General features: G+C 45.6%; 1 protein-coding gene across 2 annotated transcripts in view; it reads right to left on the bottom strand.

Moving 5' to 3' along the window:
• Positions 1-343: 343 nt before the first annotated feature.
• The window catches only part of CTDSPL (CTD small phosphatase like), a 113,735-nt gene continuing 91,880 nt past the window's right edge, over positions 344-22,198 (bottom strand). For both annotated transcript variants that reach the window (XM_040352239.1, XM_040352240.1), the window contains 4 exons: positions 19,470-19,526; positions 11,072-11,164; positions 4,679-4,864; positions 344-1,595 (listed from right to left, as the gene is read on the bottom strand). In XM_040352239.1, coding sequence (XP_040208173.1) covers positions 1,470-1,595; positions 4,679-4,864; positions 11,072-11,164; positions 19,470-19,526 — 462 coding nt within the window. In that variant the 3' untranslated portion in view covers positions 344-1,469. The remainder of the gene's footprint in view (positions 1,596-4,678; positions 4,865-11,071; positions 11,165-19,469; positions 19,527-22,198) is intronic.

The following is a 22,198-nucleotide window of genomic DNA, read 5'->3' as shown; positions in this document are numbered from 1 at the left end:
TTCTATGGGAAATGGAAACGCTCAAATACGCCACTGTCGCGCGATCCAGGACTTGTTTGAGCTTCGGTGAACAGCCACCATAGCAAATAATGTATTTTCATCCCTCTGGCGTTTGTGAGCGTAGCGCTTCAGGCGTAAAAACGCCTAGGTGTGAATGGAGCCTAAAACCCATCAGGGTTTAAAAGAAAAAAGGGAAATATTAATCCTTATTTTATGACGGGTGGACGGAGCTGTGAACTCTGCAGTCCCAGAAGAACACTGGAAACCATCCGGTGAGAAAACACCCCCCCGAAAATGAACCACCCCAGTCTGACCTTTTCAAAGAACGGCAACAAAGAAAAACTTCCTGCAATCTCTGCCTTTAAACAAAATTGCGAACATGAGAATTAGATACATATAGGAGGCAAAACAAAAATGTATTTGTTATCATAAAATGTAGACATAGGGGGGGGGGGGGAAAAAACAACATAATAATAAAACACACAAAATAGCAATTAAAAATTTACAATGGCCATGTCTGTGAACTTTAGAGCAATGAATACAACGAAAAAAACAAAGAAAAAAAACAAAACAAAGAAAAAAAAAGAAGAATTATCAGACGGGCCTCCCCAAAAAACTGCAAACCTGTAACCCAGGATATGAGAAAAATCTTTTAAAAACAATAGTGTTGCAACATGCGACCTGCATCGAGAAATCCATGTTTAGTAGCGAGTGTCTTGACAGTACGTTAATAAAGTTGTGTTTGTTTTTTTTTTTTTTGTTAGACGGTAGAAAGGTAAGAGATATGTAAATTTTTCGTTGAGTAGAAAATGTTTTTTCTTTTTTTTCTCTTTTATCTTCTTAAAATCAAACACTTGAAAAGGCACTTCATTCTGTAGGAGAGAGAAAAGTGGCCCCGAAAACAGGTCAACTGCTCGAAGCAAAGGGTAAGGATATGTCTGCATAGTGGAGGGAAAAACCAAGAGGGCGGAGAAGGTGGGGGAGGGGGGGACAGATATGCTTGCTAGCATTAAGCGTGTTCTTACATCCTCTGTAGAATCAATTCATTTGGTGTTTTCCTTTATAAAAGCCTGAAAAGTCCTTTTAACAATTTGTTATGAAAATTAGTGAAAAGCGTTCTTTAAAAATATTTTCTTTTTTTTTTTGTAATCCGGTGTCAGTTGTTCGGTAACCAATGTGACGCTGAGAAAGCGGCAAGATTTTTTTTTTTTTTGTACAAAACTAGGTCCCTCTGTGGCATATATTTTGTTCCGAGCTCAGCGGAAAGGATGGCTCCAGATGGGGTTCAACGGCCTCGGTCACCGGTGAGAAGAATGAAAGGCCGTGGCAGCTTTTTTTATTTTTTAAAAACGATCGCCTTCTGCGGGGCTAATTTCATAGCAAATGTGGAGAAGCAAAAAAATAAATGTGGGCCCCAATAAAAGACGAGGTTTAGATCACAGCCGACCACTGGAGGGCGCTGTTTGGGGCTACCTGGTGCAAAGTTTATGCAGCATGTTGTAAACGTTCTCTTCTTTGCTTAGCCCTTCAAAGAAGGGAATCAAATCGAGCAATTCTGTATCCGACATGTCATCAAACCAGGATTGCACCGGCACCTAAAAAGAAAAAAAAAAAGAATAAAAAACACATTTATTTGCAAGAATTAAACTCCTTCATAGATTACCATTCTAATGGTTTCATATACTGTGCCGATTATGGCCAATAAATCCGATACAGCAATGGCTCTATATAATATATAGTAGGGTTGTCCCGATACCACTTTTTTAGGACCAAGTACAAGTACCGATACTTTTTTTTTCAAGTACTCGACGATACCAAATACTGATACTTTTTTTTAAATGTGTCCCCAAATGCAGCCATGTCCCCCCACAGATGCAGCCATGTCCCCCACAGATGCCGCCATGTCCCCCCACAGATGCCGCCATGTCCCCCCACAGATGCCGCCATGTCCCCCCACAGATGCCGCCATGTCCCCCCACAGATGCCGCCATGTCCCCCCACAGATGCCGCCATGTCCCCCCACAGATGCCGCCATGTCCCCCCACAGATGCAGCCATGTCCCCCCACAGATGCAGCCATGTCCCCCCACAGATGCAGCCATGTCCCCCCACAGATGCAGCCATGTCTCCCCACAGATGCAGCCATGTCTCCCCACATATGCAGCCATGTCTCCCCACATATGCAGTCATGTCCCCCATATATGCAGCCATGTCTCCCCATACCTAGATACCGCTGCCTAGTTAATCAGTGTGCGGGGAACACTACAGCTTTCATTTGAATAGCTGTCTGTTCCCCGCCGCGCATAGACACTCCCCCTTGCTCGGGATTGGACGGGTGATCTGCACTTTGATAGACAGATCACCCGTCCAATCCCGAGCAAGGGGGAGTGTCTATACGCGGTGGGGCGGGGAACAGACAGCTATTCAAATGAAAGCTGTAATGTTCTTCACACGCTGATTAACAAGGCGACGGCGGTTGGGGGAGGTAGTATCGGATCTGGCATCGGGGGCATTTGCGGGAGTACAAGTACTGGTATCGGGACAACCCTAATATATAGACTTTATGGGGTTTGAGTTATGGCCCAAGTCTGACACTTTTCACATACATGTAAAAAATTACTTAGAGCCCCCAAACATTACATATATCAGCCCTCAAATATCCACTCGCCTGCACACATTTTGCGAGTGGATTTTGAGGGCTGGCGGCCTGGCAGCCTGTGTGAAATGGGCATCCCAGTCTTAGTCTGTAGGGTTCAATATTGAGTTGGCCCCGCCCTTTGCAGCTATAACAGCTTCGCCTCTTCTGGGAAGGCCGTCCACAAGGTTAAGGAGTGTGTCTATGGGAATGTTTGACCATTATTCCAGAAGCGCATTCGTGAGGTCAGGCACTGATGTTGGACGAGAAGGCCTGGCTCACAGTCTCCACTCTTATTCATCCCAAAGATGTTTTACTGGGTTGAGGTCAGGACTCTGTGTAGGCCAGTCATGTTCTTCCACCCCAAACTCGCTCATCCATGTCTTTATGGACCTTGCTTTGTGCACTGGTGCGCAGTCATGTTGGAACAGGAAGGGGCCGTCCCCAAACTGTTCCCACAAAGTCGGGAGCATGAAATTGTCCAAAATGTCTTGGTATGCTGACGCCTTCAGAGTTCCCTTCACTGGAACGAAGGGGCCAAACCCAACCCCCTGAAAAACAACCCCACATCATAATCGTCCCTCCAGTAGGAATCCGGCTGTGAAGACACAACGCCAGGTTTCCTTACCGGCAATGGAGGCAGCAGCAGCAACCCACAGCCAATGGAAACATCAACTGCGGTGCCGACATCGCTGGATTCCAGGACAGGCCTAATATTAAAAGTCAGCAGCTACGATATGTGTTTAAGAAGGTGTATGTAGTAACACAGTTTGCTTCAACACTGCTTTTATACAGACAGAGTTATCAAAGGCTGGGACAACTGTAGGAATGGTTAGAAAAAACTGTCATGGCTTAAATTACTTACCTTGCTGCAGAATAGCCGAGTTGACAACCCTTTACTCCTCCCCTGAAAAGGGCCCTTTTGTAGAATTTTGAAATGTACATTATTTTTTAAGATTTTGGTGACCTAAACATTTTTTTTCACCTCCTTCTTTTCACCTTTGATATATAAATAACGGCTGTGCTTAAAGCCCACTAAAAATATCATATACAGTAAAACCTTGGTTTGAGAGCGTTTTGCAAGACAAGCAAAGTGTTTTAATACATTTTGCCTTGATATACAAGCGATGCCTTGATATACAAGTAGTGTCATGTCACAACTGAGTATAAAAAAGAAGAGCGGAGCCTCCAAGTGTAGCAATATGGTTACAACAACATTTAGCAACTTATTGCTACACTTAGAGGCGCCTCTCTTCTCTATTATACCCTGTAAAAAATGCTTTGATATACAAGTGCTTTGGATTACAAGCATGTTTCTGAAACAAATTATGCTCACAAACCAAGGTTTTACTGTAATATCTTTGGACTTGAATGGTTTAAATCTCAATCAAAACTGGAAAAATGGGGGTGTACTAAAACTTTTGACTGGTAGCATGTACATATACACACTATATTACATTACAGGCATACCCCACTTTTAAGTACACAATGGGACCAGAGCATGTATGTAAAACGAAAATGTACTTAAAGTGAAACAATACATTTTTTCACTTCTAGGGTGTAGTGGGGGGTCAGAGACTAGGGTTGCCACCTCATCCCTTTAAAAAGGAACACATCTGAATTACACAGGTTCTGTGGCTGATTAAGGTGGTAATTAAACTCACTTGGTGCCTTATCTGCATTAAATTAGCCTCAGAATCTGTGTAATTCAGATGTGTTCCTTTTTAAAGGGATGAGGTGGCAACCCTATCAGAGACTGTAGTGGGGGTGTCAGGGGCTGTAGTTAAGGTCTCAGGGGCTGTAGTGGGGGTGTTAGGGGCACACCGGAACAGGGCGGGCTATGCTCTCGGGGCTTCAGCTCCTTCTACTGCGGCTGCAAAATGTCTGTAAAGTACTTGTAAGGCACTTTACATACACTCGCGAGTAAGGACATACACGTGAGTGTATGTAAAGTGAGTGTACTTAAAGCGGGGTATGCCTGTATATATATTTATTTATTTATTACACACACACACACACACACACAAGCAGTAGGTTTATTTACCGCATTCTCCGGGTGGAAAATGTAGGATGCTGGCGAGTTGTCCACAATGATGACCTTGCTCAGCTCTCTTCCTAGACGACTCAGATCTTTCACGTAGTTTCCTCTGTGGAACACGCAGGATTCTCGGAAGAGTCGCTCAGTAAACACGCCCCATCGATCCAGCAAGTCGGCCACGGGGTCCGCATACTTAAAACAGAATTGAAATAGATGACATTTAACAAATGGTAAATGGATAGTCCACATCTACAATATGGTCAATGACAGCAAGCATATTACTATTTGATATATATATATATATATATATATATATATATATATATATATTTTTTATAAATAGACACTGACCACTCTGTGTTCATGGCCAGTCCAGCAATTTCAGTTTTGGCATGTTAAGACTCGGTCACCTGTCTATTCAGGGCAGAGTGACAGTGCCTTCCGATAGTCCAACCTTCCCAAGCAAGGTATAGTTAACCGATCCACTTTCTGCCTTACCAGTCTGCCAGAACCCTCACTCCTTTGCGCTAATAGAGCTGGGCTTCTGGGTATGGGGCATCATCTGACCCCCCCCCCCCCCCCCCCAATTTGACAGTTCTTCAGCCTAAGCAGCCAAACCTGAACACAGTCAAGTGAACAGGGCAGCAACATCATCATTCACTATGGTGCGCTCCAACACTGGGTGGACTCCAGCATTGGGGGAAGTGGCGAGGGAGAGTAGATGGGCGGTTATGCCTTGCTGGGGTAGTCCGCTACCAGAAGGGAAGGTCGATTGGAATTGGCAGGTGACAATGTCCAAGGTTCAACTGCATCTACATTCCACATACTATGGAAAACAGAATGAGCTACCATCGTGTCTAACACCTAAACTACCAGCGCTGCCAAAGTAACAAACATGAAGTATAAAGTATTAGAGTAAGCATTAAACAAGCCAAAAAATACACTAAAGCCTTGAATGCTAAAATAGACCAGGTACAAGGCATACCTCTTATACTTCACGACATTAAAGTGTCCCAGCCACGATTGGGTTATTGAAAGACTCTTCATTCAAAATGTTTTTTTTCCCCCCTGATGAAGTCACATGACTGTGACGCTACGCGTTGGAACAGATCGGAAGTGACGTCAGGTTGCGAGCTCGCCTCTCGTGGTGATGTGTTTGTTTGTTTGTTTGCGAGTACCAAACTGGCTGTTATTTGAAATAAATTCAAGTTTCAACAAACTTCACGATCTGGGGGCCCACTTTCTTCCCTCGTATACATCGGTACTGGATCTGGAAATCTCCCCCCTTTTTTCATGCACTGCTGAGCTGCAGAGGAGAAATCCTCAGCTATCTACTACAGGAGTCTGGACTTCGCTGGCTGCTACTTTAATCCCTTACAGCGGTAAGGTAAGGGGCCAATTCACACAAAGGTGCAATTGTACTGAGGAACCCAACCACAGAGTCACTGTTTACATTCTCCGGACACAGAATGGAGCAGCACTTCACAGCACTCATCTATATGGACACTATTCTTCTGGAGCACTTTTACATTTACTTGAAGAGTTCTATATTTGGACATTTGTAATTAGGTGCACTTTATTACTACTCATTTAGAAGATTAGGTTACTTCCATAACTTGCACTTTTATACATTAGAATGTATTTTTGTTTTTTTACACCAGGGGTCTCCAAACTTTTTACTTTGAGGGCCACATTTTACTTTTTTCATATATTCGCGGGCCGAAATGTTATTTTTTATATGAATCTGCAGCAGCAGCAGAATAGAATTTGACAGGCGCTGGATGGCGCACCTGTATCCTCTGATCAAACCTAAATGCCATAACCTCATGCACGGGGATAAACGTCCAGTGTGCACAAGGCCTTACATCTGTGTTACCGTGACACACACTGCCCATACATTTGTGTCCCCATCAGAGTCTCCCAACACATTTGTGTCCCCATCAGCCTCTCTGCTGCACATTTGTGTCCCCCTTAGATCCCCCTTCCATATTTGTGTCCCCATCAGAGACCCCTGCACAATAATGTTCCCATCAGAGACCCCCCCACACACATTAATGTCCCCATCAGAGACCCCCCACACACATTAATGTCCCCATCAGAGACCCCCCACACACAATGTCCAAATCAGAGACCCCCCACACACAATGTCCCCATCAGAGACCCCCCCACACAATGTCCCCATCAGAGACCCCCCACACACAATGTCCCCATCAGAGACCCCCCACACACATTAATGTCCCCATCAGAGATCCCCACACACACACACATTAATGTCCCCATCAGAGATCCCCACACACATTAATGTCCCCATCAGAGACCCCCCCACACACATTAATGTCCCCATCAGAGATCCCCACACACACATTAATGTCCCCATCAGAGATCCCCACACACATTAATGTCCCCATCAGAGACCCCCCACACACATTAATGTCCCCATCAGAGCCCCCATTTACACACAATAATGTCCCCATCAGAGACCCCCCCACACACACATTAATGTCCCCCTCAGAGACCCCCCACACACATTAATGTCCCCATCAGAGACCCCCCACACACATTAATGTCCCCATCAGAGACCCCCCCCACACATTAATGTCCCCATCAGAGACCCCCCACACACATTAATGTCCCCATCAGAGACCCCCCACACACATTAATGTCCCCATCAGAGATCCCCACACACACATTAATGTCCCCATCAGAGACCCCCCACACACATTAATGTCCCCATCAGAGCCCCCATTTACACACAATAATGTCCCCATCAGAGACCCCCCCACACACACATTAATGTCCCCCTCAGAGACCCCCCACACACATTAATGTCCCCATCAGAGACCCCCCACACACATTAATGTCCCCATCAGAGACCCCCCCCACACATTAATGTCCCCATCAGAGACCCCCCACACACATTAATGTCCCCATCAGAGACCCCCCACACACATTAATGTCCCCATCAGAGATCCCCACACACACACATTAATGTCCCCATCAGAGATCCCCACACACATTAATGTCCCCATCAGAGACCCCCCACACACATTAATGTCCCCATCAGAGCCCCCATTTACACACAATAATGTCCCCATCAGAGACCCCCCCACACACACACATTAATGTCCCCCTCAGAGACCCCCCACACACATTAATGTCCCCATCAGAGACCCCCCACACACATTAATGTCCCCATCAGAGACCCCCCACACACACACACACACATTGTCCCCATCAGAGACCCCCCCCACACACACACACATTGTCCCCATCAGAGACCCCCCCACACACATTAATGTCCCTATCAGAGGCCCCCCACACACGTTAATGTCCCCAGAGACCCCCCACACACATTATTATCCCCATCAGAGACCCCCCACACACAATGTCCCCATCAGAGACCCCCCACACACATTAATGTCCCCATCAGAGACCCCCCACACACATTAATGTCCCCATCAGAGACCCCCCACACACATTAATGTCCCCATCAGAGACCCCCTTAGGGCGCCCCTTCCACATTTGCATCCTTCATCAGAGCCACCTCTCCGCATATAGGTCCTTATCAGAGAGCTCCCTCCCCCCACAGCACTCACATTTCAGTCATCGATGCCCGGCTTCAGTGCAGCTTTGTGCATCTCTCGTCTCCCACCCAGCTGTTACAGGCACGTGGTACGCAAACTGACATCGGGGAGGGAGCTACGGGGTGCAGCATGTCCTAGCCGGCGGTTCAAGCAAACAGCTGCTTAGTGAGGCGCTGGGTTGGCTGGCTTCGTCGGGTTGTGGGACCAGCGCTGCATACTGCCAGGGGCGAGAAACCGACCCTGCAGTGAGTCTGAGGACTAAAGCTGCGGGCCGGAAAAAACGTCCCTGCGGGTCGGATGTGGCCCGCGGGCCGTAGTTTGGGGACCCCTGATCTAAAATGTTTTGGTTATAGATACTCTTTAAAGTCACCAGATATTATATATTTTGTTCATTTTTGGGCCAATACGGGTGGTGCCCAATCACCCAATGCCTACTTGTACCACTCAGGGACACCAGTCTCCATCTTGGCTTTCCACATCCTTACACCTTCTGCCATCAATATAAAAAGGCATTTCAGAGCTATGAATGGATTCTCCAGGTATTGAATGGCATGAGAGCAGCAGGAAGACTCAAACTCCCTTCTTTAGCTGAGGAAAGTGGTCAAGTCTCTTCCTCAAGGCCAGAGACATCTCTTCAAGTCTCCCAATGATACAAGAAGCCAGTGTCGCCAACCAAAACTAACAAAATATTTTCGGTGGACTTGGCCCAATCACCCAGCTTGGTTTAGCCCACAAATCAGCTGACAGATGTAATCCAAGTGAACAGGTACACATAAAGAGGAACTTCAGCCGAAACCTTTTCCTAGGTTTGGATAGAGTGGAGAAGGATTAAATCTGTTTATGCTTCTATGGATCTCTGGACCCTTCATTGAGGAAATTACCTCCCGGTTTCTGTCTCAGGTGACCAAGACATTGGTTTGGGCTTCACCCATTTTTTTTTTCTGGAGGGAACTCTCCATTCATTAACCACTTAAGCCCCGGACCAATATGCTGCTAAATGCCCAAAGGCGTTTCTACAATTCGGCACTGCGTCGCTTTACCAGACAATTGCGCAGTCATGCGACGTGGCTCCCAAACAAAATTGACGCCCTTTTTCCCCACAAATAGAGCTTTCTTTTGGTGGTATTTGATCACCTCTGCGGTTTTTATTTTTTGCGCTATAAACAAAAATAGAGCGACAATTTTGAAAGAAATGCAATATTTTTTACTTTTTGCTGTAATAAATATCCCCCAAAAACATATATAAATTATAATTTTTCCTCAGTTTAGGCCGATACGTATTCTTCTACCATTTTTGGTAAAAAAAAAAAATCGCAATAAGCGTTTATCGATTGGTTTGCGCAAAATTTATAGCATTTACAAAATAGGGGAGTTTTATTATTTTTGCTATAATAAATATAAATAATAAATATCCCCCAAAAACATATCTAAAAAATTTTTTTTCCTCAGTTTAGGCCGATACGTATTCTTCTACCTATTTTTGGTAAAAAAAATCGCAATAATCGTTTATCGGTTGGTTTGCGCAAAATTTATAGCGTTTACAAAATAGGGGGATAGTTTTTTTTTTTTTTTTTTTACTACTAATGGCGGCGATCAGCGATTTTTTTTACGTGACTGCGGCATTATGGCGGACACTTCGGACAATTTTGACACATTTTTGGGACCATTGTCATTTTCACAGCAAAAAATGCATTTAAATTGCATTGATTATTGTGAAAATGACAGTTACAGTTTGGGAGTTAACCACAGGGGGCGCTGTAGGAGTTAGGGTTCACCTAGTGTGTGTTTACAACTGTAGGGGGGTGTGGCTGTAGGACTGACGTCATCAATCGAGTCTCCCTATAAAAGGGATCACTCGATCAATGCAGCCGCCACAGTGAAGCACGGGGAAGCCGTGTTTACATACGGCTCTACCCGTTCTTCAGCTCCGGGGAGCGATCGCGAGGGGGCGGCTATAAACGAATAGCCACGCCGTCGTCCCGGATCGCTCCCCACGGGAATCTGACCGCCGCATGTATCGCGGGGGGGGGGTCCCGATCGGACCCCCCAACCCGCGGAAAGGCAAGAACGTACCTGTACGCCCATATGCCTGTACGTGCCATTCTGTGGACGTACATATACATGCGGCGGTCGGCAAGTGGTTAATATAGAGTATTCCCAAAATAGCCAACTACAAAGTGAATTCTTCAAATACAATGAGAATGTTCTGCAATGAGGGTGGAGAAAAGTGCAGCTCAACGCAATGCCATGGGGGTCACAGGAGAAGAAGAAGAAGTAGTCATCAGTGGAAATTTCCCAAGCCGTGACACAGAAATTGAGAGGATCTACCTTCTTTCACATTTTATCCAAAATAAAAATAAAAAATAAAAAAAATAAAAGGACTGGAGTTCAACATTTCCAGCATGCTCTGCTCCTCTCCGTGCGGCTTTGAAGGTTCGAGGTCTTGCCTGCAAATGCAGCAGGAAAGGGAAACAGAGCGTGCCAAGGTCTACAGAGAAACATATTATAATGGCTTCTATTAACCATGGTAACGTAGGGTCTCAACATACAGGCTTCATGTGCGGTGCATGGAGTCTACATTACGAGCATAGCCCATATGTCGTGAAAACTGTTACCATGGGAACACTTACCCACAAACTAGCACAAAGACACACTGGTAGACAAAAAGAAGCAAGGAAGAAAAGGGAGAAAAGGTAAGACAATTTCTGAACAAAAAAAAAACAGCCTTCGCCCTTAAGAAAAAGAAACAACGAAAAAAGGCTAAAAGACAAGAAAATAAAAATGAAGACATACAAAGAGCCCAGGACCTGCTCACCTTCGCAAGGCTGGCCGTGAACAGGACGCACTCAAACAACTCGCCCATCTTCTGAAGGAATTCATCTACGTGCGGTCTCTTCAATACGTACACCTAGAGGGAGAAAAAAATGCACAAAGGTAAACTTCAATGTTTAGTACAGACCCATCAAAGGCAGAGCTACACCTGAAAGAAAGATATAGGCCCGGATTCACGTAGACACGCATATCTTTGTGCGGGCGCAACGTATCCTATTTACGTTACGCCTCCGCAACTTTTACAGGCAAGTGCCGTATTCTCAAACGAAAGTTGCGGCGGCGTAGCGTAAATAGGCCGGAGTAAGCCCGCCTAATTCAAATGTGGTAGATGTGGGCGTGTGTTATGTAAATTTTATGTGACCCCACGTAAATGACGCTTTTTACGAACGGCGCATGCACCGTCCGTCAAAGTATCCCAGTGCGCATGCTCCAAATTAACTCGCAAGAAGCCAATGCTTTCGACGTGAACGCCCAGCCCTATTCGTGAACGACTTACGCAAAATTTTCAAAATTCGACGCGGGAACGACGTCCATACTTAACATTGGGTACTCCTCATATAGCAGGGGTAACTTTACGCCGGGAAAATCCTAACGTAAATGGCGTATCTGTACTTCGTCAGCCGGGCGTACGTTCGTGAATTTGCGTATCTAGCTGATTTACATATTTCTAGGCGTAAACCAGCGTACACGCCCCTATCGGCCAGCATAAATATGCAGTTAAGATACGACGGCGTAAGAGACTTACGCCGGTCGGATCTAATACAAATCTATGCGTAACTGATTCTAAGAATCAGGCACATAGATACGACGGCTCGGACTCAGAGTTACGACGGCGTATCTGGAGATACGCCGGCGTAACTCGTTTGAGAATCCGGGCCAAAGGCTCTACGAGGAAAGAATAATTTAAAAAAAAAAATACATTCAGAACCAAAAAAACTTTTTTTTACCAGGACGGAGCATTCGAATCATATTGTGACAAATCAGATGGCATGTAAGATACAATGAGCAGTACAAATTCAACAAACAAGTAACACAATATGGCTTTCCTGGATTCATTATAATGATTTACAAATGCAATTGTACTTCGTACAGCTATAAGTTAGACCCAATCTAAAAAAGCATCAAGCCCAAGAAATTAGGGTAATTCCCAGAATTCGTCAGCAAGAGAGTGGAATCACACCAGATGTAGTAGATTTTTTTGTGTTTTTTGGGGGGCATCCCCTATGTTCATAAATAACCTTTTCTTTGGTATAATTTGATTTACTGCTTGTATTCACCGATGCACCGAAGGTGGGGAAGGTTGCATTCACTTAAAGTGGTTGTAAAGCTACAATTGTTTTCCTAAATAGCTTCCTTTACCTTAGTGCAGTCCTCCTTCACTTACCTCATCCTTCCATTTTGCTTTTAAATGTCCTTATTTCTTCTGAGAAATCCTCACTTCCTGTTCTTCTGTCTTTAACTCCACACAGTAATAGGAGGCTTTCTCCCTGGTGTGGAGTGTCGTGCTCGCCCCCTCCCTTGGACTACAGGAAAGTCAGGACACCCACTAACACACAGCTCCTTTATCTGCAACGTAGAGAGCGTCCTGACTCTCCTGTTGTCCAAGGGAGTGGGGCGAGCACGACACTCCACACCAGGGAGAAAGCCTTGCATTACTGTGTGGAGTTAACAGACAGAAGAACAGGAGGTGAGGATTTCTCAGAAGAAATAAGGACATTTAAAAGCAAAATGGAAGGATGAGGTAAGTGAAGGAGGACTGCACTAAGGGAAAGGAAGCTATTTAGGGAAAACAAATTGTACCTTTACAACCCCTTTAAGGCAAATACAGGCTAAAAAAGATACATGTATGAGAAATCTAGACATCTAGGCCAGAGTTTTTCACCTAATAAACCCAGTAAACAAATTTCCGGAGTCAATGGGACAGTGGTGGAAAGTACAGAGGAGAGCAAGTCTATGACTTGCCTCCAGTATCGAGAGAATATCAGGCAGGTACCGATTACATGTACAAAATCAGCCCCTGGCTCTTATCTTAAAAATGGGTAAAAATTTGCGAGACCCAAACTGCGCCTGAGATGCATGTCATACCTATAGAAGGCCACATGGGGAAGACAATAAGCTTCCCAGAATTGGGCAAATGAATGTAAGGTATTGTTGTAATATGTGTCTGCAAGGACGGTCAAGCCTCGGCGTTGCCAAAAGGGGGAGTCCGGGAAAAGATACAAAATGTGAAATCATAGGATGAGGACAAAGTGGTAGTTCCAAACCCATAAACGGGCAAATCTTTATAAACCCACGCCATAGGGATCTCGCCAGGGTAAGAATGGGAGATTTAACTCTGGGTAGGTAGTAGTGACCCAGGAGCCTTAAAACCAATCAGGTGATGTATATTCAAAATCAAACATTTTTATTAGTAAAAAGTAGGAAGGTTGATCCGAACGTTTTAGCCCAACATGGAAGGAATAAGATTTCAATACGGAGATGTTAGAATGGTATATAGCAGTGGTCTCCAAACTGCGGCCCTTTGCATGCGTTTATCCGACCCTTGGGGCAAAATTGAATTATCCGATATCAACATTGGGGAATAATTCCCCCCCACAGACATCAACAAAAGGTCACATTTTCTCCAAATGTTTCCTCCTTATGATATCAATTAGGGATGTCCCGATACCGATACTAGTATCGGTGCCGAGCATTTCCCCGAGTACTAGTACTCGGGGGAAATGCTCCGATGCCTCACCCGATACCTGGGCAGGCAGGGGAGTTGCAAGTCTTCTCTCCCCCGTGCTCAGTTCTGTCTTCCCCCTGTGCCGTTTTTCCCCCGTCCGTGCAGCTCTCTCACCTCCCCGTCCGTTCGTGCAGTTCTCTCTCTCTCCACCCCCCGTGTCGTTCCCCCCCCCCCCCCTGCCGTTCTCTCTCCGCCCCCCCCCGTGCCGTTCTCTCTCCTCCCCCCCCCCCCGTGCCGTTCTCTCTCCTCCCCCCCCCCGTGCCGTTCTCTCTCCTCCCCCCCCGTGCCGTTCTCTCTCCTCCCCCCCGTGCTGTTCTCTCTCCTCCCCCCCGTCCGCGCCGTTCTCTCCCCCCCCCCGTCCGCGCCGCTCTCTCTCCTCCCCCCGCCGGCCGTGCAGTTCTCTCTCCCCCCCCCCCTCAATCTGTCAGGGGGGAGAGCGGAGGTAGGAGCCGCTAAGCCCGGCTCCTACCTTTTCCGAATGAACAGAGTCAGTAATCACCGACTCTGTCCATTCACATAACTGAGCATCGTAACCTCCTGTGTTTACGATGCTTCAGTTTATGAATGGAGGAGCTTCTCTCCATTCATTTCAGCTGAGGCTGCTGAGAAAGGGACTGGGGAATCTGTGTCCTTAGTCCCTTTCTCTGTCTTAAAGGGGAGATGTCAGAGGTCTATTAAGACCCCTGATATCTCTCCAAAGACCCCCAACAGGGCTGATTAAAAAAATAAATAAAATTGCAATACATATTTTAAAAAAAATAAAAAATAAAAATAAAATGTAAGTAAAAAAAAATCACTGTAAAATAGTAAAAATGTAAAAAAAATAGATAAATACTGCCACTGTCACATGACATTAAAAAAAGTATCGGTAATCGGCGAGTACTTGAAAAAAAGTATCGGTACTTGTACTCGGTCTCAAAAAAGTGGTATCGGGACAACCCTAATATCAATATTAGTGTTCAGTTTCACCAACAATGGGGCATGATACTTCCTTCCCACCAAATGACACCAATGATGGAACACAATTCTTCTCATTGACACCAAGATGGGAGATTATTTACTCTCACTGTTGCCAGGACATTTTCTACTTCCAATGGCCAGAGTCAAGCCCCCCTAAAGTCAAAGGCTTTGTTCACATCTTGGTGCCATTGGAAGTGACGGGGGACCGCACTGGCATCCCGTGAATTGCCTTGATTCGGGATCACAGGCAGAATCGCTGCGATTCTGCCCATGAACCAGAACCACAGCAGTTTGTGGGATGACCGCGCGATCCCCGTCCTTTCCAATGGCACCCCGATCACTGCACGATTTTGCTGCGATTGTAATCTAAGGAATCACGGTAAAATCTTTAAAAAGAATAGCAGGATGCCTGTTGTACCGCGATCGGGGTGCCATTGGCAGCGACAGGGATTGCACGGGCGTCCTGCGAATCGAGATCCCACGATTCTGGGCACCTATAGGACAGTAAACTGCCCTTTTATTTAGATAGTTTGAAGATCGCTGCTAGATAGTGTATGTTAATGTAGGCCTTCCAAATGTCGAGAGTCTGTGTACTGGGCAGCTATCAAATCTTTTTGGGACTGGAAAACTTCCCACATTGCTAGGCATTGTAGGCTGATATTTTATCATTCTTTGGGGTGTGTACATGTGTACTGCAACCGATAGCTAATCAATGGGGTGTGCCCTATGGCTGACCAGTGTAGAGATCACAGGCATACTGTGGTTCCTCAGAAAATTTTCAGAGCAGGCCACAACCGATATGGTTAGAGTCCATATAGCAAAGGTCTAAGGTTCCGTTGGTTTGGGGGGACATGCCATTTACAGAATTACCGTATTTTCCGGCGTATTAAATTACTTTTTGGATGCAAAAAAAAGGAACCAAAGTCGGGGGTCATCTTATACGCCGAGGACAGTCTCCGTCAGGCTGCAGGCATCCATGATTTAAAAGCCGCGCCTCCTCCTCAGACTGTTCCGTGATAGGCGGAACACAAATTTTCCCAGCGGGGCCTCTGTTCTGTGTTCCGCCTATCACTCATGCCTTCTCATCCTCGGACGAGAGGACATCCGTGATAGGCTGAACACTGAACAGAGGCCCTGCTGGGAAAATTTGTGTTCCGCCTATCACGGAACAGTCTGAGGAGGAGGCGCGGCTTTTAAATCATGGATGCCTGCAGCCTGGAAGACAGAATCTGCAAAAACATAAGGTAGGGAGATCGTCTTGGCCGGCACAGTGGAGGCAAGTGATGGCACAGTGGAGGCAAGTAATGGTGGCACAGTGGAGGCATGTAATGTAATGGCACAGTGAGGCATGTAATGGCACACTGAGGCATGTAATGGCATAGTGAGATTTGAAAAAAAGCCTGTTTCTGTCAGCGGTTGTTTCGGCTACCCCTCAGCTTCCAGAAAGACTAGAAGGAAGGGGGTCGTCTTATACGGCGAGTATATCCCAAAACCCAAAATTAGGGGGTCGTCTTATACGCCGGCAAATACGGTACTTACCTTCGTCCTTGCATCCTGGAGGCTTCCTTCTGGCAACATGACCATCCCCAAAAACAGCTTCACTTTGCTAGTTGTGTGGCTGACATCATCATCATGTACAATGCAACACCATTGTACATGAAAAAATAAAAACATAAAACCATGATAGGGATTCCAACTCTTCCCTACACTAATCAAACCTTAGAAAATAAAGTTTTAGCTTTGGGTTCACTTGATCTCTGTAGTAGGTCTATACGGTACAGAATTAGCTTTTTAACCAAAAAGTAAAAAACACCTTCAGATCATGAAACTTTGGTGATCAGGATGGACACAGAAGCATGTGGTAGGTGTTCCATGTTAAGTAGATGAGGCACTGTCCGGGTGCAGAGAGGTGACACACAGCTGTCTCCCAATGCAAGTAATCAAGGGCAGGCCAGGTGCAGAGTGAACAGCCTATCCTGGATTACTTGAACCGGGCACCAGCCTCATTCCACCTTACAGATCCGAGATCTTCTTCACTTCCGCTATGAAGCGTGGAAAGACACACATTTATCAAACGTGGAAAGACACACATTTATTTAGTGAAGGACTAATGCTATCCAGGAACCATTCTGCTGCACAAAACACACAAAAAAATCCTATACTGTACAAGGTGCAAGCCTTAATTATAAAAACAAAAATTCGGGTTTACATGCACTTTGAGGCCCCGTACACACAGCCGGACAAAACCGATGAGAATGGACCGAGGTTCAGTTTCATCGGTCCAAACCGACCGTGAGTATAGCCCATCGGTCTGTTTTCCTTCGGTCCAAAATTTTAAAACATTCTTCAAAACCGAACCGATGGACCGCTGCCGATCGGTTCAAAACCCGCGCATGCTCAGAATCAAGTCGACGCATGCTTGGAAGCATTGAACTTCGTTTTATTCAGCACGTCGTGTGTTTGACGTCACCGCGTTCTGACCCGATCGGTTTTTGGAACGATGGTGTGTACGCACATCAGACCATCAGGCCACTTCAGCGGTGAACCGATGGAAATGGCCCGTCGGACCATTCTCATCGGTTTGGAACGACCGTGTGTACGCGGCCTAAGAGTTTCAACTTGTATGCAATCAGGCAGGTCCTTGCACTACATGGTTTTGATAAATCTGAAGACAAAAATCTGCAGAAAATCCAACAGTGTGTATGGGGTCTTGCTGTCCGATCAAGTCCACTTGGCAGTTTTTCCAGCGGACCTGATCGGACCCTCCAGTCTCCCCTACGGAGAGGCGAATGTCAGCGGACACCTGCTGCCATCCGATCCCACCCAAAAAAAACAAACAGACGGATGGTGATCCTATTTTTCATCCGTCGGACCAGATGGAAACAGACAGGCGATCCCGTTTCCATCCGATTTCCCCATAGAGGAGAGTGGGACAGTGTCTGTGTTCATCCTGCACAGCGGAGCAGATACGGACCTGCAGCCATTTTAAATGTGGGCAGCTGAAGCTGCTGCTTGTTCACTTCCTGGATTTACAAAAAGACACACAGGCATACCTCCCGCTCTGCAGCTCTGATTGGCCCTCTTATGACTCCCCTGCCGACAAACACTCAGGAGAGCTGTGCATGAGGCCATACGCCTAGGCTAATGACCAGACAAGAAACAGGAAGTGGGCTGTATAAGGGACTTACTGGCTGAAAAAAAATAAATGTTTTACTATCCAAAGTTAAAACAAGAACAAGGGCAGAAGATTTAATAGATGGAAAGATGACTGAAGTTCCACTTTAATGTCACTTTAACCACTTCCCGAGCGCCTTACGACTTTTTACGGCGGCACTTTAAAGATGGATATCTCGGTAACCGCAGCAGCTGCTGCCACAACCAAGATATCCATCTTTAGTGTGAGCGGTCCTGTAAAAGATAACGGTGGTCTCCGCGGCGGATTCGCCGCGAGATCATGGTTATCGGCAGCGGGAGAGGCCCCCCCTCCTGCCGCTCTCCCGCGCCCTCTGCCGCTTACCGGAGCCGCCGGTAGCGGCGGAGGCGATCGGGTCCGTCAGCCTGCTGTGTGGGGATGCGAGTGAGGGCAAGATGGCCCCCACCCGTCCCCATAGCCTAGCAGGGCGGAAGTGACGTCAAAACGTCAGTCCCGCCCATGCATCTTAAAGGCACATTTTTTAAATGTCATTTTTTCAAATGACAACATTTCCATTTTTTTTTTTGCATTTAAGTCTAAATATGAGATGTGAGGTCTTTTTGACCCCAGATCTCATATTTAAGAGGACCTGTCATGCTTTTTTCTATTACAAGGGATGTTTACATTTCTTGTAATAGGAATAAAAGTGATCAAATTTTTTATTTTATTTTTTCCAGTGTAAAAAATAAAATAAATAAGAAAACAAACAAAACATTTTTTTAAAGCGCCCTGTCCAGACGAGCTCGCGCGCAGAAGCGAACGCATACGCGAGTAGCGTCCGCATATGAAAACGGTGTTCAAACCACACAAGTGAGGTATCGGCGCGATCGTTAGAGCGAGAGCAATAATAATTATAGCCTACTCTGTAGCTCAAAAAAAATGCAACCTATAGAATTTTTTAAACGTCGCCTATCGAGATTTTTAAGGGTAAAATTTTGCCACGAGCGGGTGCAATTTTTAAGCGTGACATGTTGGGTATCATTTTACTCGGCGTAACATTATCTTTCACAATATATAGAAAAATTAAGCCAAATTTATTGCGGTTTTATTTTTTTATTCAAAAAAGTGAATTTTTTCCCAAAAAAATGCGCTTGTAAGACCGCTGCGCAAATATGGTGTGAAAAAAGATATTGCGATGATCGCCATTTTATTATTTTGTTAGAAAAAAAAACATATAATGTTTGGGGGTTTTAAGTAATTTTAGTCTTGTAAACATTTAGTCTTGATGACAAGGAGTTTCAATGGTCATAATCTGCTATGTGCGACGAAGGCATAAGGCAGAAAGAAACGCTTGAACCAAGGAACACAACACTGGCTGAGCTTTACACACACGCCTATTAGAAATAGTCTCCAGGTTGGAATTCCTGGACCATTGATCCTACAACAGAGGTGCTTGTAAGTGTCAGAGCAGAAAACATGAAGCATATTATTTTACCAGCAAGAGAAAAGTGAAGACAGCTGTTATTCCTGTATGGAATATAAAGCAGACGCCTAATCACCTACCTGATGTATCGTTCCGTCAATTTCGACAGGGACAATAAAGTCGGCATTGTTAATTGGCTAAAAGAGAAGAACAAAAACATCCAATTAAATACCAAGTGCATTCTCCTGATGAATACAATACAGAAGGTGTCACGGACAGAACTGAACCATGAATCATTAAGATGCTTTCAATGGATGTAGTTGTACGCCTGGAGCATGGAAGCTTTACGAAGCACAGACCTGGGAGATGCCGAGTAACAAAAGGCTGGCCACAGATGGATAGATATCCCACCAGGAGTGACTGGTGACAGCCTGCCTCTGAACTTCTCACTCTCATGAGGTGTAGCCATGTTCTCTTTAACTTGGCTGGTGATTGCGGCACAGACGGCATTAAAAATCTGTTCTCCCCACACAGAAAAGAGAACGATCAGAGCTTCAACTTTTCTGCACGTAGACCTTACAGAAAACCTGAACTCCATTAGGACAAGGATAATTGTTTTGTTTTGTATTCAGTCATTTTGGTGATTTACATCATCATGTGTTTTAGGGCTTTTTCACACCAGCAGCCCTACTGAGCGCATTGGCTGCTGGTGTGCACAGGGGGGGGGGGGGGGGGGGGGGGGGGGGGGTTCCGGGGGAGACAGTGCCCATGTGCCAATCCCATCACGTCACTTTTTTTTTTTTTACTTAAAAAAAAACAGCAGAGCATGATCCAATTTGCTACAGAAGGGGAAAAAACTCCTTCCTGATCCCCCCGAGAGGCAATCGGATTTACCCCGGATCAACTTTACCTACAAATCTTAGTACTCAGTTATATTCTGTACATTTAGGAAAGAATCCAGGCCTTTCTTAAAGCAATCTACTGAGCTGGCCAGAACCACCTCTGGAGGGAGTCTGTTCCACATTTTCACAGCTCTTACTGTGAAGAAACCTTTCCGTATTTGGAGGTGAAATCTCTTTTCCTCCAGACGTAAAGAGTGCCCCCTTGTCCTCAGTGTTGACCGTAAAGTGAATAACTCAACACCAAGTTCACTGTATGGACCTCTTATATATTTGTACATGTTGATCATATCCCCCCTAATTCTCCTCTTCTCAAGAGTGAATAGATTTAGTTCTTCTAATCTTTCCTCATAGCTGAGCTCCTCCATGCCTCTTATCAGTTTGGTTGCCCTTCTCTGCACTTTCTCCAGTTCTCCGATGTCCTTTTTGAGAACTGGAGCCCAAAACTGAACTGCATATTCCAGATGAGGTCTTACTAATGATTTGTACAGGGGCAAAAAGATATCTCTGGAGTCCATACCTCTCTTATACAAGGAAGGACTTTGCTCGCTTTGGAAACCGCAGCTTGGCATTGCATGTTATTATTGAGCTTATGGTCTACCAAGACCCCCAGATCCTTCTCCAGTACAGATCCCCCCCCCCAGATCCTTCTCCACTACGGATCCCCCCAGTTGTACTCCCCCTAGCATGTATGATGCATATTCTTACCCCCAAGTGCATAACTTTACATTTATCAACATTAAACCTCATCTGCCACATAGTTTCCCAATTAGACAGAGCATTGAGGTCAGCTTGTAAATTGGCGACATCCTGTAAGGACTTACTTAAGGAGTGCCCTATAGCAGATATATTGCTACAGGTCATCCCTCCATGTGTATCTGGGATTCTGCACTTATGCCTAGGGGGCTGGCAGGCCGCTTCCGCCATGTGTATTTACAGCAGAAACCGATCTGCAGGTGCCAGGCAATGGATGTCCATTGGCACCCGCCGATCGTCGGGCAGAGACACAAAACGGCGCTGCTCAGTTCTGGGATTGGAAGTGGTGGATTTTGTGTCCCTGCAAAGCAGGGAATAAAATGCATCACTTCCCCTTTGTAAAATCACCTCCCACAATACACAAAAACACAGGCTAGGCACAACCTGTGACCGCCCCTGATAACCCCTTCCCATCCACTGTCAGTACAGTGACAGTGTATTTTTTTTTTTTAGCACTGATCACTTTATTAGTGTCACTGGTTTTCACAAAATGTCAAAAATGTCAGGTAGTGTCCGATTTGTCCGCCGCAATATGAAGCAGAATACATATTGGCCTAAATTTATGCAGAAATTCTATTTTTTTATTTGATATGTTTTAGAGCAAAAAAGTTAAAAAAAACTTTTTTTTTTTCCAAAATTTATCGCGCAAAAAATAAAAACCAGAGATGATCAAATACCACCAAATGAAACCTCCATTTGTGAGAGAAAAAAAAATGACACAAATAGTGTTTGTGTACAGCATTGCATGGCCACGCAATTGTCAATTAAAGTAACGTAGTGCCGTATATCAAAAAATAGCCTGGTCATTAAGGGGGTAAATCTCCCGGAGACCCAACTTCTCCTGTGGGTCACAGGAGTGCACCTAGTTCTGCACTCCTGTGACCCAGATTCACCTATGTCACTCAGCCAATCCAGGCTCTGGAGGGATCCTGACTTTAAAGCGGAGCTCCGCTGAAAAAAAAAAATATTAAAAGCCAGCAGCTACAAATACTGCAGCTGCTGACTTTTAATATAAGGACACTTACCTGTCCTGGAGTCCAGCGCCGTCCGCAGCAGAGGATGAGCGATCGCTTGTCACTCTGCTGCCCCCCCCCATCCTCGGTGAGGGAACTAGGAAGTGAAGCGCTCCGGCTTCACTGCCCGGTTCCCTACGGCGCATGCGCGAGTCGCGCTACGCCTGCTGATTGGCTCCCGCTGTGTACTGGGAGCTGAGT

The sequence above is a fragment of the Rana temporaria genome, chromosome 5, assembly GCF_905171775.1.
Source record: "Rana temporaria chromosome 5, aRanTem1.1, whole genome shotgun sequence".
NCBI lineage: Eukaryota > Metazoa > Chordata > Amphibia > Anura > Ranidae > Rana > Rana temporaria.
The sequence above is the reverse complement of the archived record's forward strand: the minus strand, read 5'-3'. Positions and strand labels throughout refer to the sequence as shown.